The 18,342-nt window shown below is 52.6% G+C and overlaps 2 protein-coding genes across 2 annotated transcripts; one reads left to right on the top strand and one right to left on the bottom strand.

Moving 5' to 3' along the window:
• Nucleotides 1–1,061: 1,061 nt before the first annotated feature.
• LOC127317796 (uncharacterized) lies at nucleotides 1,062–5,495 on the bottom strand. Its single transcript, XM_051348385.2, has 6 exons — nucleotides 5,278–5,495; nucleotides 5,131–5,181; nucleotides 4,934–4,985; nucleotides 4,769–4,827; nucleotides 2,419–2,464; nucleotides 1,062–1,547 (listed from the first exon to the last, which is right to left on the bottom strand). Exons 1-6 carry the CDS (start codon nucleotides 5,410–5,412, stop codon nucleotides 1,411–1,413), a joined length of 480 nt encoding a protein of 159 aa, XP_051204345.2. The 5' UTR covers nucleotides 5,413–5,495; the 3' UTR covers nucleotides 1,062–1,410.
• A 90-nt stretch (nucleotides 5,496–5,585) lies between these two features.
• LOC127317794 (F-box/FBD/LRR-repeat protein At5g56420) lies at nucleotides 5,586–16,686 on the top strand. Its single transcript, XM_071824613.1, has 5 exons — nucleotides 5,586–5,781; nucleotides 7,718–8,510; nucleotides 15,622–15,796; nucleotides 15,917–16,051; nucleotides 16,130–16,686. The coding sequence occupies exons 2-5, from the start codon at nucleotides 7,807–7,809 to the stop codon at nucleotides 16,481–16,483; spliced, it is 1,368 nt and encodes a 455-aa protein (XP_071680714.1). The 5' UTR covers nucleotides 5,586–5,781; nucleotides 7,718–7,806; the 3' UTR covers nucleotides 16,484–16,686.
• The last annotated feature ends 1,656 nt before the right edge of the window (nucleotides 16,687–18,342 follow it).

Below are 18,342 nucleotides of genomic sequence, written 5' to 3'. Positions count from 1 at the left end.
CGCCTCGATCTAAAATAGAAACCGAACCGGACGCACACGAAGGTCTCGATCAAAGAAAATAAAAACTGTAACACGATACGCGGGCGCCGGACATCCTGACGCACGCGGAGGCTGACGTCCTCGATCAAAGAATTTTGTCCCAAGTCAACTAAGTAATAAGAATACGAAATCTGAATAAAATGATTCGCAGGTTTCATTGGAGATGGGCCGGGTAGGACAGATCTATGCCAGGCCTAGTCTCCAAACAGATGGCAAAGAATAGTAGGACCCGACCGACCGGGAGGAGGCGTGGTCGTTCTGGGGTCCGACACCGACCCACACACGACACCGACGTACGGGCTCCATAAAAACCCGCAAGATAGCCCTAACCCAGCGCGAGCAACCGACCCATGGCCAGCGACAGCGACGGCGCCGACGCGAGCAACGGAGCCATGGACTCCAGCGACGGCGAATACGTGTACTCCATCCCCGACGCGGAAGTAGTAGAGGGTGAGGAAGAGCAGCAGCAGTCGCGGAGGGTCGCGAGGATGAAGAAGGCGAGCGGGACGCTGCGCCCGGTCAGGCGGCGCGCGACGCTGCTGCCGGCCGGCGGAGTCGGGAAGCGGCGGAGGGAGTTCCTGATGTGGCGGAAGAAGTGCAAGGACGAACGGCGGCTGGCGAGGGAGGCGGCGCGGTTGTCCAACGTCCGGGCGCCGCCGGATCTGCTCGTTCCGGAGGTCTACCTGGAGCTCGATCTGGAGAATAACGAGATCGTCGTTCGTTTGCAGAGTTAGAGCAATCCATTTGTGACCGACGTACGTTGTGGGGCGGCCGTCCGAGGAATCGAGCCATGCATCCTGTCATTTTTTTTCTTTGGCCAAGTTTTTTTCAAATGAATCATCAACTGTACATAATCTTCGATCGTTTAGCTTCGTTTACGTAACCAGCTGAAAAAGCGGCCTAGTGATCCATCCATCTTTCAGAGAAGTCTCCATTGTCATTCAATGAAAGGCGGCATGAAACTCTCAGTGCCTTGCTTAATTATGTCCAGTTTGGGTGCCGCATCAAAAAGAACTCTCAGCAAGGACAAAGTTACCTTGTTGTTACTCAAAATTACTGTTTCGTGGTGAATTCAGCAGATTTCTCGCTCATCACTTTCACCATGCACGACGTGACCAACAGTTTCAGATGTCACTTTATACAAACAGCAAACAAAACGAAGGAAGCCAAAACAATACATGCTTAAACGTGGCATGCCTACGAATTAGCAAAACTATATAATAACTATATGCGTCGTAGAATAAGTTTGAGCGCCTGGAACTTGGCAAAACTATCAGACTACAGAAACATGGAGAAGCAGGGAGTCCATATATATACCAATACCAATGTACATGGCATGTGCACCGAATCAAACTGATTGTGAACAGCTCATCAAGATTTCTCATCAGTGTCTGATAAATGGGCCTTCTCGATCTGGCGTGTGATCTGTGAAATTGCGTAGTGAGAAGCACTTGATGCGGCATAATATGATGTCACGGTGAGCTGAGCAAACGTTGGGAGCGCATATGCTGCAAAAGGGAAGTAGCCAATTATTAGACATTAGCAAATAAATATATTATTACAAGTTCACAAAGCCAATCACTTGCATGAGCTGGTGCAAATTTCAGCATATCTCAAATGTTAAAATACGACGATTCAATACACCAAAAGGAAAAAAGATAGAATGCATGTTTTACTGCAGCAAGACAGGATGCCTCAAAATCAAAACTAATTCCTACTGTAACCTACTTCGCTAACCGGCATTCGTTGGCAAAATGCATGACAATCAAGTTATACATCTGGAAAAGTGGAGACCGCGTTTTCTGAGATTGGACAAGTACACGGAAATACTAACATCCAACAATTCATGGTGGCTAAGAAGATCCGAAATAACTTTTGCAGAAGCTTGGAATAAGCCTAGCATGATTAGGATAACAGAATGGCAAAGAGCCATTGATCATATCCATTGTCCAGTCCCATCCTGATCAAGTAATTCCTTTCTAATGCACCTATAATCTCTATTCTGCACACTTACATTCCTTTGCTGATAGTGGATCCACTGATACATAAGTATGAATAACAACTTAACTACAGAATTTGAAAGTAAATGCTTAGGCTGGGAGTTGAAGCTATAGCAATAACCAGATAAGTTCTGTAGAGTTGAATGAGTCCAAAACCATACATTAAACAACAAATGATGGTAGATCACACAATATCATATGATCCCCTTCTCCGTATAGCCGTAAAGAATGAATATAGCTCATGAAGATTCATAATGACCAATGCATAAACGAAAGAAGAAAATTATGCGAATTCCTATAATGAGGGGGCATTTGGTAATCGAAAATATCAAAACCCTCTTTGTACAAAAAAAATATTAGTAGTATTTCAAAGACTTACAGCCAAACAAAGCACTAGCGCCAGAGAATAAGATCAAAGGAGGGACCTGCACAAAAATCAAATCTCCCCGTTAATTGAACATGCAACAACAATGTACACTTAACATCTACAGAAACTGCCAACAATGCCAAACAGCAAGCAGATCAATGCAAGGTCTAGTTTCAGTTGTGCTTAAAACACATGATAGAGAAGAGAAGGTCCAACGCAAGTACTTAACAACACATATCACTATCCTGTCTAAACAGATGGCTGCAAACCTGAACTTATGTTAAGGTTGAATTTCCTAAAGCCGAAGTGTTATGTGCCTAAACACAACATTTTTCCTTAAGCATTTCCAGCCTGTCAAACATTTGAACAAGTGCCTTAGGAGATGGCCTGTCGTCGATACGATTTGTCCAGGATACTATAACATTCACCCTGCTCTTATTCTTTGCTTTCATAAAATATTAAATTAATGATGCTTGAAGGAACAGGTTTAGGCTTTAGCGAATAAAATTATCTTTAGTTTTCCTAATCTGTACAAGTTTCACCAGTAACTTATCATTCTTGTAGCAGTATCTAAACAACGATTAATTAAAACTATATTTGTCCAGGAGGCTACTACATTCAGTAAATACGCTGCTCTTATTCTTAAACACACTTCGTTAGGGCCAAACTGGGCCATCGCCTGCCCAGATATTTTGTCAAAAAATATTGATGCATGTATACTAGCGTCCCAGCGCACCAACTCCTGACCCCAGCCCTTCACGCTGCTTTGCAGAATCCAGACTCCCGATCTCTTTCATGTCTCCCTCAATGCCCTCGTTTCCGGAACACTCTATCGATGTACTCACCTGGCCCAACCGCTCGCTACTTCACCAAGTCTAGAAAAATAGGACAGAAGAACATGTGAAAAGTGGGGAAGCAGCTGAGCAGCAGCACAGCAGGCAGCCGCCGCCTGCAGCCAGGCCCAGGGGGGCAGTTGGTCGCCGGACTGACAGATGCACGGGGCACGGCCGCACCGGACGGTAGATCCGGCAGATGACCAGCGACAAAATCAAGCCAGCGAATCCAGCCAATTCTCATCTCTAATTTCCTTCACACCCAATTTATCTTTCTTTCCCCAAATTTTTAGCTAGCAATTTGGCAACATGATATCTTCTGTTGTTCATTTAATTCGTTCTTCGCATTGACAAATTGCAACAGCCAGCAACCATCATCCGTGTGAGAAAGGCTAGTCAGAGAAGAATTGATTTTTGTCTTGAAAAGAAAAGGTAGATGAAATAAGTTGAGTTCAGGAAGGTTCTTCAGCACCACCAACTGGTCCTTTACCCTTGCTTAAACCAGAACAACACAACCAGTAATGATGATTAATATCTAGTGAAATGTTATGATTCAAGAAAAAAAAAAGTTGAGTGAATTCCACTTTTTTACCTTCTAGTTATGCATTTGTGACACTAATTACTCCGTTGAGTGAAAATTTGTGTAGATTACCCATTTTAAAAGCTTTGGACCCTTGTTTTCTGATGTGTGCCCATTGAGCAAGGTGTTAGATGATGATCAGGGTCCAAAAATATGAAGACAATAGTGAGGAATGGAACACATGGATTAAAGAAGTTTGGACATAATCGTCCCTGAGGCCTTCCGATATTACATATTTTGTCGCTCCACATCGATGTATCATGCCTATCCTATCTAACAATAACAAGCAAGATGCTAAATTGGGGCTATACCGTGTTTAAAGTCTCCTAAATGGGATATTTTGGTAGAAGTTCCACTAAATGGAACAATATGTGTCACAAATACACAACTACAGGTTGAAAAGTGCAATTCACTAAAAAACTAGGTTCTCCTTTAACTTGGCCCGCCCATCAATTTCTTTCAAGCTCCACCACTGCAGCAATGTTCAATATTTAATCATGCTTGAAGGAAAAACGGTTTAGCCAATTAATTCATTTAGTTCTTCTAGTCTGTATACCCACTCCTACTTATCAATCTTTTAGTAGATTCCAAACAGCGATGAATTTATTATAATTTTTTGTGTATTTTTATCTTATGGGAACTGAGGTCAATTTGCACCAAACTTGCACTCATTCACTTGATAACTAACGACTTATAAGCTCCTTCACTACATCCATCTTCTAGAATTGCAGTTAAATAATAGGATTAGTGATGTAAGACGATCCAACAATCTTGTCAGCTAACTTGACAAAACTGTGAACCTAACAATGTACATGACTGAACTGAATCAAAGGGCCACAAAGTTAAATCAATTCTCAGCTAACTTGACAAAACTGTGAACCTAACAATGTACATGACTGAACTGAATCAAAGGGATACTAGCATCACATGAACTGAAATCAAGACTTACCCCAACAAGTAAATGCAGCCACTTGGGTCCCTTGACATGCTTCTGGACAAACGGAATGCCTGTCCCAAAGCCACAAAGTTAAATCAATTCTCATCCAGAGCACCTTGCCAAGAGCTAAACAATGCTAGAAAACCTAAAACTGCCAGAACTCAAAACACAACGAACCTGTATTGAACCCGTGAACGGCACTGAGCATCGCGCCGGCGCCCGCACCAGTCTACATCGACAGGACAGACAGGAAAAACTAAGGTAAGCACACAAATTATCGGCAAATTTCCCCACGTCACGCTGAAAGGGGGCACGGATCTCGGGCAGGCAGCCAGAAAAGTAAGCAGAGCAAGGGGGGGGGGAAATCGCGTTACCACGGAGGTGGCGTCGTGCAGGACGGAGGTGATGGCCCAGTCGCCCTCTCCCTGCGCAGCCAATCAGAAAGAGCCGGTCAGAACAAACAGCGAAGGAATCGGGAGAGGGTGGAAGGCAAGAAGGGGCCGGGATTGGTGAGCACGTACGGAGTTGGCGGTGGGGTTGAGGAGGGAGAGGCAGCGCGGGCAGCGGGCGGAGCCGAGGCCGGGGTTGATGGTGGGGTCGCGGTGGAGGTGCGCGCCGCTGCGGAGCTTCTCCTCGTAAACCTCCCGTGTCCCCATGGTCGCCGCCGGCGCCGGCTCTCGGCCTGAGCTGAGCTGGGGGCAGACGTGGACGGTTGGTTCGGGCGGACCGTGCTGGACCATGGACGCACCGGTTATATCTTGGTGGACCGGGCCGGTCATGATCAGGGCCCAAAAGCCCTGCAGAAATTCAGCCTGCAAAACGCCGCTGGGCTGAACCGGCGTGGCCGTGTTGTCAGCCACCATCCCGTAGCTCACACCATCTCCCCGACCTCCCTCTCTGCTGGGCGCCGCCGCCGCACCCGAGGCTCCGACATCCTCTTCCCTCCAAGGCGCTCTGCGACACGTTCTAGGAACGAAGTTTCATCTGCTGTGCTACAAGTGGAGGAATCCAAGATCATCTCCAAGGTACACGCTTGATTCCGTAGTTTCTAGTGAAAAATCATGATTATGTGGTGTGATGTGTCATTTTGGTGCCGTCAATCTAGTGGAAGAACAGCACGTGTAGGTTCGTTCAGTCAGTCAGTTGTCTTGTTGGCCAAAAATATTACTCCCTATGATTCATATTACTCTAAAATGAGCCCTATTTCACTAGACAAATATAGATAATGAAAAATTATGACACATGTGTGGTTTATGTTTTTTTTTAGGGAAGAACTACTCTCGACATCTGTGGATTCTGAACTCGCGCTAACATCGTCTTAAAAATTATTTTATGAGGTAGCATATAGTTTAAAATCCGACCGGACCAATGGTCCAACCAAAAAAGACCTACAGCTGATGGTTTTGATGCATTTACACTGTTTGAGTTATAAAAACTAGGAAAGTACTTTCATTCTACCCCGATGAGAGAAATACATGTATATAGATAAGACCATTACAAGAACTACCCCGATGAGAGAAATGCAATATTACTATACAAAATAATGAACTTTCTGATATGTTTAAGACTTGGAACAGAAAATTGTTTTCAAAAGAAACAAACAAGTGCATGTATATAGATAAAAGCCCATTATAAGAAGTGCTCCATCAGAGGAATACAACATCACTATATCTAACTATAAACTTTCTGATATGTTTAAAACTTGAATTACATATTTGTTTCAAAAGTGGATACAGTGTGATTTATACATGCAGCTTGTTTGAGTTTTATTTGATGCTAATAAAATAAATAATTAAGTATTTATACCATAAGTACAGGCAGAATAGGAAAAAGTTGGAGAAAACAAAAAAAATGAGTAACTCTAATCAGAATAGAGGAAGTCGAAGAAAATAAAGAAATGAGCTGCGCCAATCAGAATAGAAAAAACTCGAAGAAAACAAAGAAGTGGCGCCATCTGCAAGAATCGAACTAGCAAGCTCCTCCTTATCTATCAATATGCAAGGTTGAACCTTACAACTAATTCAGCTGAGAAGGCTTAGTAATTAAACTATGGCACACATGTCTATAATCTATATAGAAGGACAACTTAGAAATTTTGGGCCCCCAAAAAATGGGGCCCTATGCGGCCGGGCCATGTGGACCTGTTGATGTACCTAGAACTAAAATATATCTAAATACATCTATATTTGTTTCAACTAATATGGATCGGAGGGGTAACATCTTCTCCCAACGTATCTAGAGATTATTAATTCACATTCGTTCTATGTTCCAGAGGCTCAGATCTGTTCTGGCTACGGAACCTGTTACTAGCTGGGTGCAATGCTTGAGGCAATCATCTATTCTCGCCTGGGATGCTTGTCTGTCATTGAACTCTGATATAATCTGTCTATATATGTATGTGCAATCCTAGTTAGCTCATGTTAAATTCGCGTCTGTCCTGTGTCCTATCTGAATGCCGTGAGCATGTTGCCACTTTCAGTATGCATGTTTCTTCAGTGTTAACACTGAATATTGCAGGGCCATCATATTTGTTTCTTGTTTTGTTGAAAGATGCGCTGAGCATGTTGCTGCAAGTTACTTTTGGTGTTCTTGGACATTGTAGCCTCTCTTGCTAGTGTAGTTCTTTGGTGTGCAGTGTGATTTTGTCGGTACCAGAAATGGTAGTGTGCAGTGTTATCTTGTCACCAATTCTAATTGCAACTTGCCCAGAATTGTGTGTGCAAGTGAGTCAGATCTGTTCTACTTGATCTGAATAAGCAAAGGATGCATGGTATTGGTAACATTGTCTACTTGTTTCTGTCTCGTAACATTCTATCCCTTAGAATTATCATTTTCTCTTCACATCTTACGTATAGAGATTGGTCCCTTGCTCTTCTTTCTACGCCATTGGTTTTACAAGCTCAGTTCATGTTAAAAGATCTTTTCCAACTTAGATAATTGACTGTACTGCTTGCTTGACAGCAGAGTTTCAGGTTAAGGAGTTTAGCAGATGTGTATTTCCTGAAGATGTGATGGACAATATGTAGCACAGCAGAGTTTCAGGAACGAGGATGGAAATGGAGGCGGACGGCCCTAGTTCAGAGAAGAGGATGCGAGTGGATGAGGATGAAGGAGGAGGGGCCGACCGCATCAGCGACCTCTCTGACGCTGTTCTTGGCGAGATCATCTCCCTCCTTCCTACCAAGGATGGCGCCCGCACCCGAATCCTTGCTTCCCGGTGGCGCCACATCTGGTGCTCTGCCCCTCTCAACCTCGACTGCCGTGGCCTTGCCTGTTGCGGTGAGCTTGCTGCAGGTGTTATATCACACATCCTTGCCTCTCACCAAGGTCCCGGACGACGCTTCTGTATCCGCCATGGATTTAGAGGCTACAGAGCAGCTACCGTGGACTCCTGGCTCCGGTCGCCCGCCCTTGACAACCTCGAGGAATTTAATTTACATTGCCCGAGACAACATCAGGTGATGCTACCAGTGTTGTCGGAACCCTTTTTCCGCTTCTCGAAAACTCTCATTGTTGCCACCATTGAAAGATGCCACCTCTCTGACAACACTGTCCAAGGGCTTCAGTTCCTCCAGCTTAAGCAGCTCTCGCTCGAAATGGTCACGATCTCCGAGTGTTCGCTGCAATGCATTATTGCAGGGTGCCCTGCACTGGAATGCTTGCTGATTAGCTACTGTTCCAGTTTCCGTCGCATCACGATCAATTCTGTTAGCCTTAGAAGCATTGGTGTGCGTGCTGAATGTCGTTGGGCATGTCGTGGTATCGTCACGGCATATGCCATAGGGTGGCTAACGAAGGTGGTTCCTAAGAGATCTCACGACGGTATCCGGATGCGGGTATGGGGACGAGCGACACGGCGACGTACCCAGGTTCGAGGCCCTCCGATGGAGGTAACACCTCTACTCCTGCTATGAGTGTATATGGTGATCACACAATACAAGGTTGCTCCTAGAGCTGTGTCCGGCTGCTCCTGGGAGGCTAAGGAAGACGATAGTCTCTCTCACAGGGCAGCGCTAAGGGTGGAAGTGGAGTGAGACTGATCGATCCCCTGCACGAGAGGGGGTAGTGCGGCTTATATAGGCACCGACACTTTACATATAAGACCCTATAGTCTACTGGCCGGCTTGGCCGGCTCCGGCTTCCGCTCCTTCCCGAGGCACTGACGTCAGGAGCCGTTGAGGCCTCATGGCCTGTCCCATCCGGCTGCCGAAGTCAGCGGTATGGAGAGGAAGTGTCACTGTCGCCATCGAGCACTGTAGCCAGTACGGATCGACGTGTGCCATGATGGCCTGTCCGGCGCGTGGCACTATTGCTCCACAGTGCCCCGCGCTTTACGGGAGATGAAGTCAGCGTGGACTTCGCGAACCCGGATCACCAACCCGGTTCCTTCTAGTGCAAGACTCGCCAGCCTCGAGTCGGTCTGAGGTACAAACCCCCAGTCGGATATGGCTTGTAGAAGCCGGCCCAACTACAACATTGGTGGCCGCAGCCAAGCCGACTAGGACCTAGAGCCAGCCGGCTTCCGGACCAGCCGGCCACGGCTCCAGCCGGCTGCTCCTCAGCCGGCCTTTGCCGCGAGCCGGCCAGTGGTCAGCCGGCTGCCCCGCGTCCATTGCCCTACCCGGGGTCTTCCCCCCCGACATTAGCCCCCGAAGCTGGCAAGGTCCTGCGTTTAGAGGGACCTAGGCAGGTTTTCCTGGCTTTTTGATCTCTTGGACATGCTTAACGGCACTCGGAGGGGCCGGCTGAGAATTTTCGTTCAGCCGGCTGCGCCCTCATCTGGCTCGTTCTGGCCGGCTGCTCCTAGCCGGCCGCTGTTTTCGCTTCTGCAGCTTTTGCTTTTTCACAAGTCTTGACGATGTCTCCGCCTTGTTGGGAAAACTTTGGGCCGGATTGAATTTAACGTCCGGCTCCGGCTCCGGCGCACCGGAGTCTCCGCCGCCTCGGGTCCTGCGCCCGACTTGACCGGTCTGACGTCAGGCCGCTGCTGCCGGTTCGTCTGGTCACATCAAAGTCTCCTCCGGATCCGGTGCGGTCGTGGGCGACGTGGTGTGGCGGTTTCTGGTAACCGCAGCGATCGTGGGAGGAGTTATGGCGCAGAAAATCCGGGCGACGTGGCCACGTCTGCCACTTGGAGGCCAACCGTCCGCCGCGGGCGGCTATAAATGCCGCGAGGGAGGGTACCGAGGCGGCACTCCCCGCACTTCTTCTTCTTCCTCGCGCTCTCGCTCCGCTCGCCCTTCCTCGCGCTCTAGCTCCTCGCTGCTCCGGTTGAGGTTTTCACTGGCGAACTCCGGCGAACGCACCTCCGCCGATCCGCCGCCGCTACTCCGACGAGCCGGCACCACGGGGCCCCGTGTTTCGACGGTGCGTCCTCCGCCGCCGCCGTCGCGAGGTTCTTCTTCACCTTTCCGCCTTTCGTGGTCTTCTTCCTCCTCCTCTTCATCAATGGCCAGCGCGAGCGGGTCTTGGAGGGGATCTTACATGAGGGAAGATGACATCGAGCGTCTGGTGCGCCTCCGCCGGATCCCGTCGACGGTGATCACGAGGGCGCCCGGCGCGGAGGTGGAGCCCAAGCCGGAGCCCGGCGAGCGCGTCGTCTTCGGCGCGCATCTCGACCGTGGGTTGGGCCTGCCGGCGTCCAACTTTTTCCGTCACTTCCTCGAGTACTTCGGCTTGCAGCCGCACCACCTTCCGGCTAACGCTTGCGTCCTCCTCAGCTGCTATGTGGCTTTCATGGAGGCGTATGCCGGCTTGTGGCCGGACATTGACTTCTGGAGCCGTCTCTTCTTCATCAAGGCGCAAACCACCGACGGCCACCTGCGGACCTGCGGCGCCGCCTCGATCTACTCCCGGCCGGGTACGCCCTTCCCCAAGATTCCGACTGTCGACTCGGTGAAGAACTGGCAGATGTCGTTCTTCTACGTGCGCAACGATAATCCGGGCTTCGACCAGGATCAACTGCTGATTCAATCCGGCTCCTCCGGTCGGCCGGATCAACTGGCTACAACGCCCGCACGACGGACCCGGACGCGGAGGTGAGCGCTACGGGATTTCACGGGGCCGCCGTTGCGAACGGGCCGATCGCCGAGGACCTCCTCTCGCACCGTCGCCGAGCGTCGGTGTCGCCGTCGAATGCGCACCCACAAGATTGGGCACATGTCCGGCCGGTTCGATCCGACCCGGACGTCCAAGGCGGCGCTCAACAAGGCCCAGGTGGCCCGCCGGGTGAACAACATCACCAAGGCCAACATGCCGGAGGACTGGAACTACGGGCTGGCGCCCCGCAACCGGGACTTGCCGCCTGAGCTGGTAAGTTTGTTGTTTTGGCCGACTTCCGTCTTGCGGCTGCGTGGCCGACTTCTCTCTTTACCGACTTCCGGCTTGCTGCTTGTATCCTGTTTTCTAGCTCTTTGACCGCCAGAACGTCGAGGACGGCGACCTGGCGACAAGGAGGTGGACGCCGGATCACGCCGATCCGGCTGACCCAAGCCGGCGACCAGGCCGGCGACGACGACCTGCTGCAGGCGCCTGACCAAGGCGGCCAAGGGGAGCACAATCCGCTCCCTTCGCCAGAGCAGCCGGAGGACGACGAGCCGGCGACGTCCACCACGGGGCCGATCCCCGCAGTGCCCCTGCGCGCGAGGCCGCCTAGCACCACGGCGACACCCGGCGGAATGGCTTGCCGGGTTGAGCCAATCTTGGACAAGGCGTCAGCCGCCTCGTTGTTTGCTCGTGGCACATGGTGGAATTCGCAGCCGTCGAAGAAGCCGGATAGCTGCTGGACGTGGAAGCGGTACGAGGCCATGTTGGCGTCCTTCGCATCCCAGTCGCCAGACGCTTGCTGTATAACCAAGTCGGAGATGTCCCGATTCTCACGGAGGAAGCTGGTGAGCTCGCTTTCCTATTTCTTGCTCAAGCCGGCACCGATGGTGACGTACTTGTCCGGCTGCGCCGGGTCCAGCAGGATCTTCTTGGTGTTGTCGGCCGGCTGGAAGTGAGTCGTCCCAGCCGGGTTGCCTGCAGCCGGCATGTCCGTCTACGCGGCTTTGGCGAGGGCGACGGCGTCGTGGATGAGCTGCTTCTCGGTGGCGATGACCAGCGTCTGGGCCATCTTGGAGCTCTGCGTGGCGCAGTCCATGGGGCGGCGGTAGTCGCCGGCTATGGTGATGACCCCTTTAGGGCCAGGCAGCTTCATCTTCATGTACTCATAGTGGGGCACCGCCATGAACTTGGTCGGGGCCGGCACGCCTGTGAGCGCGTGGTAGGGATCGACGAGGTCCACCACCTCGAACTCGATCTTCTCGGTGCGGAAGTGGTCCGGCTTCCCGAACATCACCTCCGGCGTGATCCGGCCGATCGGCCGGCAGCGATGGCCGGGCACGATGCCATGGAAGACGGTGGGGTGGGACGCGGCTCGGCTTCTTGGATGCCTAGCTTGCGGGCGGTGTCGCGGTAGAGGATGTTGATGCTTGCGCCGCCGTCGATGAGGACGCGCGAGAAACGCACGCCGCGCCGGGTCGTGCCAATGGTGGGGTCGAGGACCATGGCGTAGCTGCCGGCTTCGGCGGGACAGCCGGTGTGTCGCGGCGATCAAGAGTGATGGCTGCTTCTCGACCGGTTTAGGTCTTGGGGACCGGCGGTATGACCGCGTTGACCTCGAGGGAACGGCTCTGCTGGCTCGTCTTGTCCTAGGGCTCGGAGGTGTCGATGATGTAGGTAGCATCTTCGGCCGTATCGGCCATGGTGCAGTTGGTTTGCTTCGTGGTGCTCTAGGTTGGGTTTCTCTGCGGCCGGCAGCCACCGAGCCCGCCGGCCGGAGGGGGCGGGGTGGAGGCGGGAGAGGTTCACCGCTTGTCGCCCGCTTCATGAAGTGGCGATCGCGGGTGGTGTGGTTGGAGGGGTTCTTGCCGCCGTGGTACTTGCACGGCGAGTCGAGCATCTGCTCGAAGGTGTACTTCGGCTTCCATTGCCGGTCTTGCTTCGGCGGCTGCCGCCGCCGCCGCGTTGTTCCGCCACGGCCGCCACATGGGCGGAGCCGCACGGCGGTCCATTGGTCGCCGTGACGCTTGCCGCGGTAGTTGTCCCGCCGGCCGCCATGAGAGGCGTCGCCTGCCGGCTTGTGCTCACCGACTTGTGGTGGTCCCGCCCGAGGGAGCCGGCGTTGGCTCGATCGTCGCCTTGCCGGCTTCTTCAGCCCGGCGCGTACTTGTCGGCGATGGCCATGAGGGCGACCATGGACTTGGGCTCGCCGCGGCGCAGCCTTGTGCCACGCATGGTGTTGGCCGGCAGCGCCCATGAAGAAGCCGATGGCACGGATCTCGTGCACGCCCTCGCAGAGTTGCGCATCTCGCACCGGCGCGTCGGGTGCACGCGCGATCCGTCTCGTCTGGGCCCCGCTTGCACATCTCTAGGCTGGGGGGCGACCGGCCGGCGATAGGTGCCGGTGAAGTTGTTGATGAAGGCCTCCTCGAAATCCGGCCCGGTAGTTGATTCTGCCGGCTGGCGGGTTGTTGAGCAGTGTGCGGGCGAGCCGACCAGCATCGAGGGGAGTATCGCACCGCCCGGCGCTTATTGCCTCTGGAGATGCCGACTGCGGTGGAGTAGTCCCGCGACCGATCCTCCGGCTTGGCGGTGCCGTCGTACTTGGGCGTGTCGCGGGGAGTTGGAAGCCGTCGAGCATGGGCTCGTTGGCGATGCGGGGCTCGAAGCACTTGGGGCAAGCCGGCGCCTCTTCTTCCGCGATGCGGGATTCGACCACCGATCGAGGCGGTCTCTCGGCGTCGGCGGGCTCGATGCGGGGGCCCGGCCAGGAACGTGCCGGGCGGGTGCCGGTTCGCTCTGAGCCGGCTTTGTCTTTGGCGCCTTGGGGCCGCCTGTTCGAGTCATGCTCACAGTTCCGGTTTGGTGGTGGCCGGGCTGCGGCCATCGTGGCCGCTGTCCGGCCGGCTTGTCCGGCTTGAACCTGCGTGCGTGGCGCGGGAGTCCTTGTGCCGGCTTGGCGCGGGCGAGGCGGACTCGGCCGTGTCCACTGTGGGGGTCCTTCTTGCTGCCTGCAGCGGCGCGGACGTGAGGAGCTTTGGGAGCACCGTGCACGGGGTCCTTGGTCCGCTCGGTCACGGCCCCGGCACAGTCGGCCTACGCGCTGCGTCTGGCGGCGCAGCTCTTCTCCTTCGAGGAGGGCCAGCTCCTTCGCAGCGGCTTCGGCTGCGAGGATGTTCTTGTCGGGGGTGTTGTAGACGGGTAGCTCCGCGGATGGAGCCGGCGTTTCCGCGCCGTCGCGTTCGATCTCGGCGCCCAGGGCGCCTCCTCGCCGGCGGATCATGCCGGCTCGGCTGGGGTTGTTGCCGCCTGGCGTGAAGCCATGGGCGTGCTCGTACTCGCGCTGGGTGATGGCCAGCTGGCGTTTGGCGGTAGCCAGCTCGTCGGCCTGCTGGAGGAGGAGCTGGCGATGCGCCTCCGTGTCCGCCTCGACGGTGGTGGCGTCGGCGCCTGCGGTGAGCGGAGAGCTCAACTTCGCCCGGACTTCGTCCAGCCGGGATGGTGGTGGTGGCGCCTTCGGGCCCGAGCCGGAAGCGTTGGGGTCGATGTTGCGCTCCAAGTTGGGGCCGCGGGTGCGCGGGTTCTTGGTGGGGAGCTCCTCGCCAGCCATCATGACTTGCACGACGGCGGGGCTGGCGGGAGCGCTGCTTCCGGCTCGCGGAGGAGGGCTTGCGCAGCGCAGCACCTGCCGCGGGTAGCGCGGCGGTGCGACGGTGGCGACGTAGACGTCGTGGCCGCCGAAGGAGATGACGCTGCCGCCGGGCTGGGAAGGGCGGTCGGCGAAGCGACGACGTTGTCGGCCGACGCAGTCGAGGGAGCCGAATCTCCAGATCAAGCCTGAAGCGACTCGCTCGCCGGTGGTGATGGTGAGGCCCGTCCGGATGAAGACACCGGCCGAGGATGCTGAAGGCCCCACGGTGGGCGCCAAATGTCGTGGTATCGTCACGGCATATGCCATAGGGTGGCTAACGAAGGTGGTTCCTAAGAGATCTCACGGCGGTATCCGGATGCGGGTATGGGGAAGAGCGACACGGCGACGTACCCAGGTTCGAGGCCCTCCGATGGAGGTAACACCTACTCCTGCTATAAGTGTATATGGTGATCACACAATACAAGGTTGCTCCTAGAGCTGTGTCAGGCTGCTCCTGGGAGGCTAAGGAAGACGATAGTCTCTCTCACAGGGCAGCGCTAAGGGTGGAAGTGGAGTGAGACTAATCGATCCCCTGCACGAGAGGGGGTAGTGCGGCTTATATAGGCACCGGCACTTTACATATAAGACCCTATAGTCTACTGACCGGCTTGGCCGGCTCCGGCTTCCGCTCCTTCCCGAGGCACTGACGTCAGGAGCCGTTGAGGCCTCATGGCCTGTCCCATCCGGCTGCCGAAGTCAGCGGTATGGAGAGGAAGTGTCCCTGTCGCCATCGAGCACTGTAGCCAGTACGGATCGACGTGTGCCATGATGGCCTGTCCGGCGCGTGGCACTATTGCTCCACAGTGCCCCGCGCTTTACGGGAGATGAAGTCAGCGTGGACTTCGCGAACCCGGATCACCAACCCGGTTCCTTCTAGTGCAAGACTCGCCAGCCTCGAGTCGGTCTGAGGTACAAACCCCCAGTCGGATATGGCTTGTAGAAGCCGGCCCAGCTACAGCATTGGTGGCCGCAGCCAAGCCGACTAGGACCTAGAGCCAGCCGGCTTCTGGACCAGCCGGCCACGGCTCCAGCCGGCTGCTCCTCAGCCGGCCTTTGCCGCGAGCCGGCCAGTGGTCAGCCGGCTGCCCCGCGTCCATTGCCCTACCCGGGGTCTTCCCCCCAACAGGGCATGCGAGCGAAAGTTTGAGAAACTTATCATCGAGAATGCCCCTTCTCTTGAGAAGTTGCTCCACTTTGATTGGAGTAGTGGCCTGGATATGTCAGTAGTCTTCGCACCTAAACTTGAGACCTTGCGCTGCTCTTCGGAACCCTACAACATAATCTTGCTTGGCTCCACGGTTATTGAGGTATTTCTACTTCTTGCCCATGTGAGGCTTCTTACCTGCATTTCTGCATGCAGAAAAATTGTAGCCTACTTTTCCCTCAAAAAAAGTATCACTTACTTTTTTCTTTTATGCTTGATAAAGAGACTGCGCATTAATACCCTAGCAACAGTGGTGAGCAGTATCAAGATTTTAGCTATTGCTTTGGATATTCTTAGTCTGGATATTGTTATTGGTTTGATGAGATGCTTTCCCTGCTTGGAAAAGTTGTACATTCAGGTTCAGATTCTTCCTTCTTTGTTTGTTTTTTATCCACTTTCTGTTCTGAAGTGACCAACTTTTGTATGTTCTTTTCAGTCATTTGAAACAGGGCCAAACAATTTATGGCGTCGTAAACACCAGAACCTGGTCAGATGTCATGACATCCGTCTGAAGAAAATTGTGCTTGAACAATATTACGGCGTCATGTCCCAAGTTAGTTTCGTCACATTCTTTGTGTTGCATGCGAAAGTGCTTGAGTCGATGACACTTGGGATCGAAGCCATGAACTCCAATGAGGAGTTCTTTGCAGAACATCGTAAGAAGCTGCAGCTGGAGAAGAGGGCGTCAAGAGGTGCTCGGTTTAAGTTTACCACTGACAAATGTTTTCACAATGTTTGGGACATCAAGGATTTCGATGATTTGGATTTAGCTGATCCATTCACGTGTTGATGCTCAGTCAGGGTTAGGTCCGCGTCCGAGCTATTCTTGACCAGCCGAAGTCGTTTTGTGCATTGTCCAAACCTGATTAGCTCTCGTGTTTGGACAACTCTTCTCAAGTTTAGGCATGCGTCTAGGCATGCTACTATCTGTGCCACTAGTTTGTGATGTGCCAAGTGGCATTTAAACAAGTTTTTAAAATCTGATTCCACTACTGAATGGATCGTAGCGAACAAAATGGGGGGGTGAATGGATGCTACGTCAAGTTTTAGTCTTTTTCAATTTTAGCGGGCGGAAGGTAAAGGTGAAACCTTTAGTGGTGTCGGTGTTCCTACAATGATGCTAGACAAGTGCAACAAGCAAAAGAACAATCAAGATAGTAAAAGTAAGGAGCGGGACAACCGGATGGCACGGAGACGAAGCGAGGTTTGTTTCCCGCAGTTCCTCTCACAAAAGAGAGTACATCTGCGTTGAGGAGGTGCTAGCCTCACACAAGAGGCTAGGCGGCCACACACGAAGGAAGGCCTCACCTTCTTCCTCGAGAGAGCTCCACAAATGGGCTCACCCTTCTCCACTATGGCACCGGTCGAGGCGGTGATTCTTTCACAAGGTTGGGGCGAGCTCCACACCACAAGGAGGCTCCCAACAACCTATGGAGCTAGTACAACACCAAGTTAGCCTCCATAGGTGCACTTTCTCCAAGATCCCACCATAGGAACCCTAACACCAAGATCCACTAAGGAATAGCAAGTATTGGTGAAATCTCTCTTGGTAGAACTATAGATCGGGGTCTCCTCCACCACTACTCAAAATTTGGGCAAGATTGGTTGGATGGTTGGGGAGATCCTCAAGGTTTAAGCTCAGCAACAATGGAGGAGAGAGAAAGAGAAGAGATAAAACGAGTTGGGGAAGAAGGGCCCTTTAAATAGGCCCTCCCAAATCCAACCCTTATGTCCAGTTTTTGCCTAAGCCGTACTACCGCTTTGGGTAAGCGGTACTACCGCTCTGAGTTCGAAATCCCATAGATCTTGTCCACGTGGACACAGAGCGGTACTACCGCTCGCGGTACCACTCGAGGTACCGCAATGGGGTCCAAACCTTACTGGATCCAAAGCGGTACCGAAGCGGTACTGCCGTAACTAGTTACGGTACTTGAGCGGTACCGTGGGCGGTACTACCGCTTGCAAGCGGTACTACCGCTCCAGGTACCGCAGAGGTACCGTAACTCGTACTGTGGGTCAAATCCAGCGCAGAACTTCAGAGCGGTACCGTGGGCGATACCAGTAGGGGTAGCGGTACTACCGCTACTGGTACCGGTAGTACCGGCCTGACAAAAATTGTTTTTCTCCCCTTTTTCTCTCCAACCATGTCACCTCACGATACACACACAAAACCAGAAAATCTATAAGCTACGCTTCAGTCCTCCGATCTTGACGTGTCCAGCGAGGTCACCGTGCACTTGCAAATCTAACAAAGATACTCAAAGCACACGGTGAGATTATTCAAGTGTTGTCATCAAACACACAAAACCAAGGGTTTAGACTTTGCTCTTTCAATCTCCCCCTTTTTGTTATTTGATGACAACACAAGACTTTGCAAAAGCATATGATATTATGATGAGATACTTAGATTTGCAAAAGCTCGACGGAGCTCCCCCTAAACATGTGCATATTTTGAATATGTATTTGAATACAAATACACACGTCCTAGAGGCATAACTCCCCCTAGATTTACAAACCAAGCACATATGCAACAAGGATACTTGACATGTTCAAATAGCATATGCGCAATATGGAGGCAACACAAGATCATGCAAGGAGTTTTGGGTGAAGTTATCATACCTTTGCCTTGAGAAAACCCAAACTCACTGT

This window comes from Lolium perenne, chromosome 7 (assembly GCF_019359855.2).
Source record: "Lolium perenne isolate Kyuss_39 chromosome 7, Kyuss_2.0, whole genome shotgun sequence".
In the NCBI taxonomy this organism is placed as follows: Eukaryota; Viridiplantae; Streptophyta; class Magnoliopsida; order Poales; family Poaceae; genus Lolium; species Lolium perenne.
The sequence above is the reverse complement of the archived record's forward strand: the minus strand, read 5'-3'. Positions and strand labels throughout refer to the sequence as shown.

What these genes read in the sequence shown, in the direction of transcription:
- LOC127317794 (XM_071824613.1), top strand. Translation starts at nt 7,807, where the DNA reads ATGGAAATGGAGGCGGACGGCCCTAGTTCAGAGAAGAGGATGCGAGTG. An exon ending in GCTGAATGTCGTTGGGCATG is followed by an intron (nt 8,511 to 15,621) that starts TCGTGGTATCGT and finishes CAACAGGGCATG; the next exon opens with CGAGCGAAAGTTTGAGAAAC. An exon ending in TTGGCTCCACGGTTATTGAG is followed by an intron (nt 15,797 to 15,916) that starts GTATTTCTACTT and finishes TGCTTGATAAAG; the next exon opens with AGACTGCGCATTAATACCCT.
- LOC127317796 (XM_051348385.2), bottom strand. Translation starts at nt 5,412, where the DNA reads ATGGGGACACGGGAGGTTTACGAGGAGAAGCTCCGCAGCGGCGCGCAC. An exon ending in TCAACCCCACCGCCAACTCC is followed by an intron (nt 5,182 to 5,277) that starts GTACGTGCTCAC and finishes TTGGCTGCGCAG; the next exon opens with GGAGAGGGCGACTGGGCCAT. An exon ending in GGCTGCATTTACTTGTTGGG is followed by an intron (nt 2,465 to 4,768) that starts GTAAGTCTTGAT and finishes ATTTTTGTGCAG; the next exon opens with GTCCCTCCTTTGATCTTATT.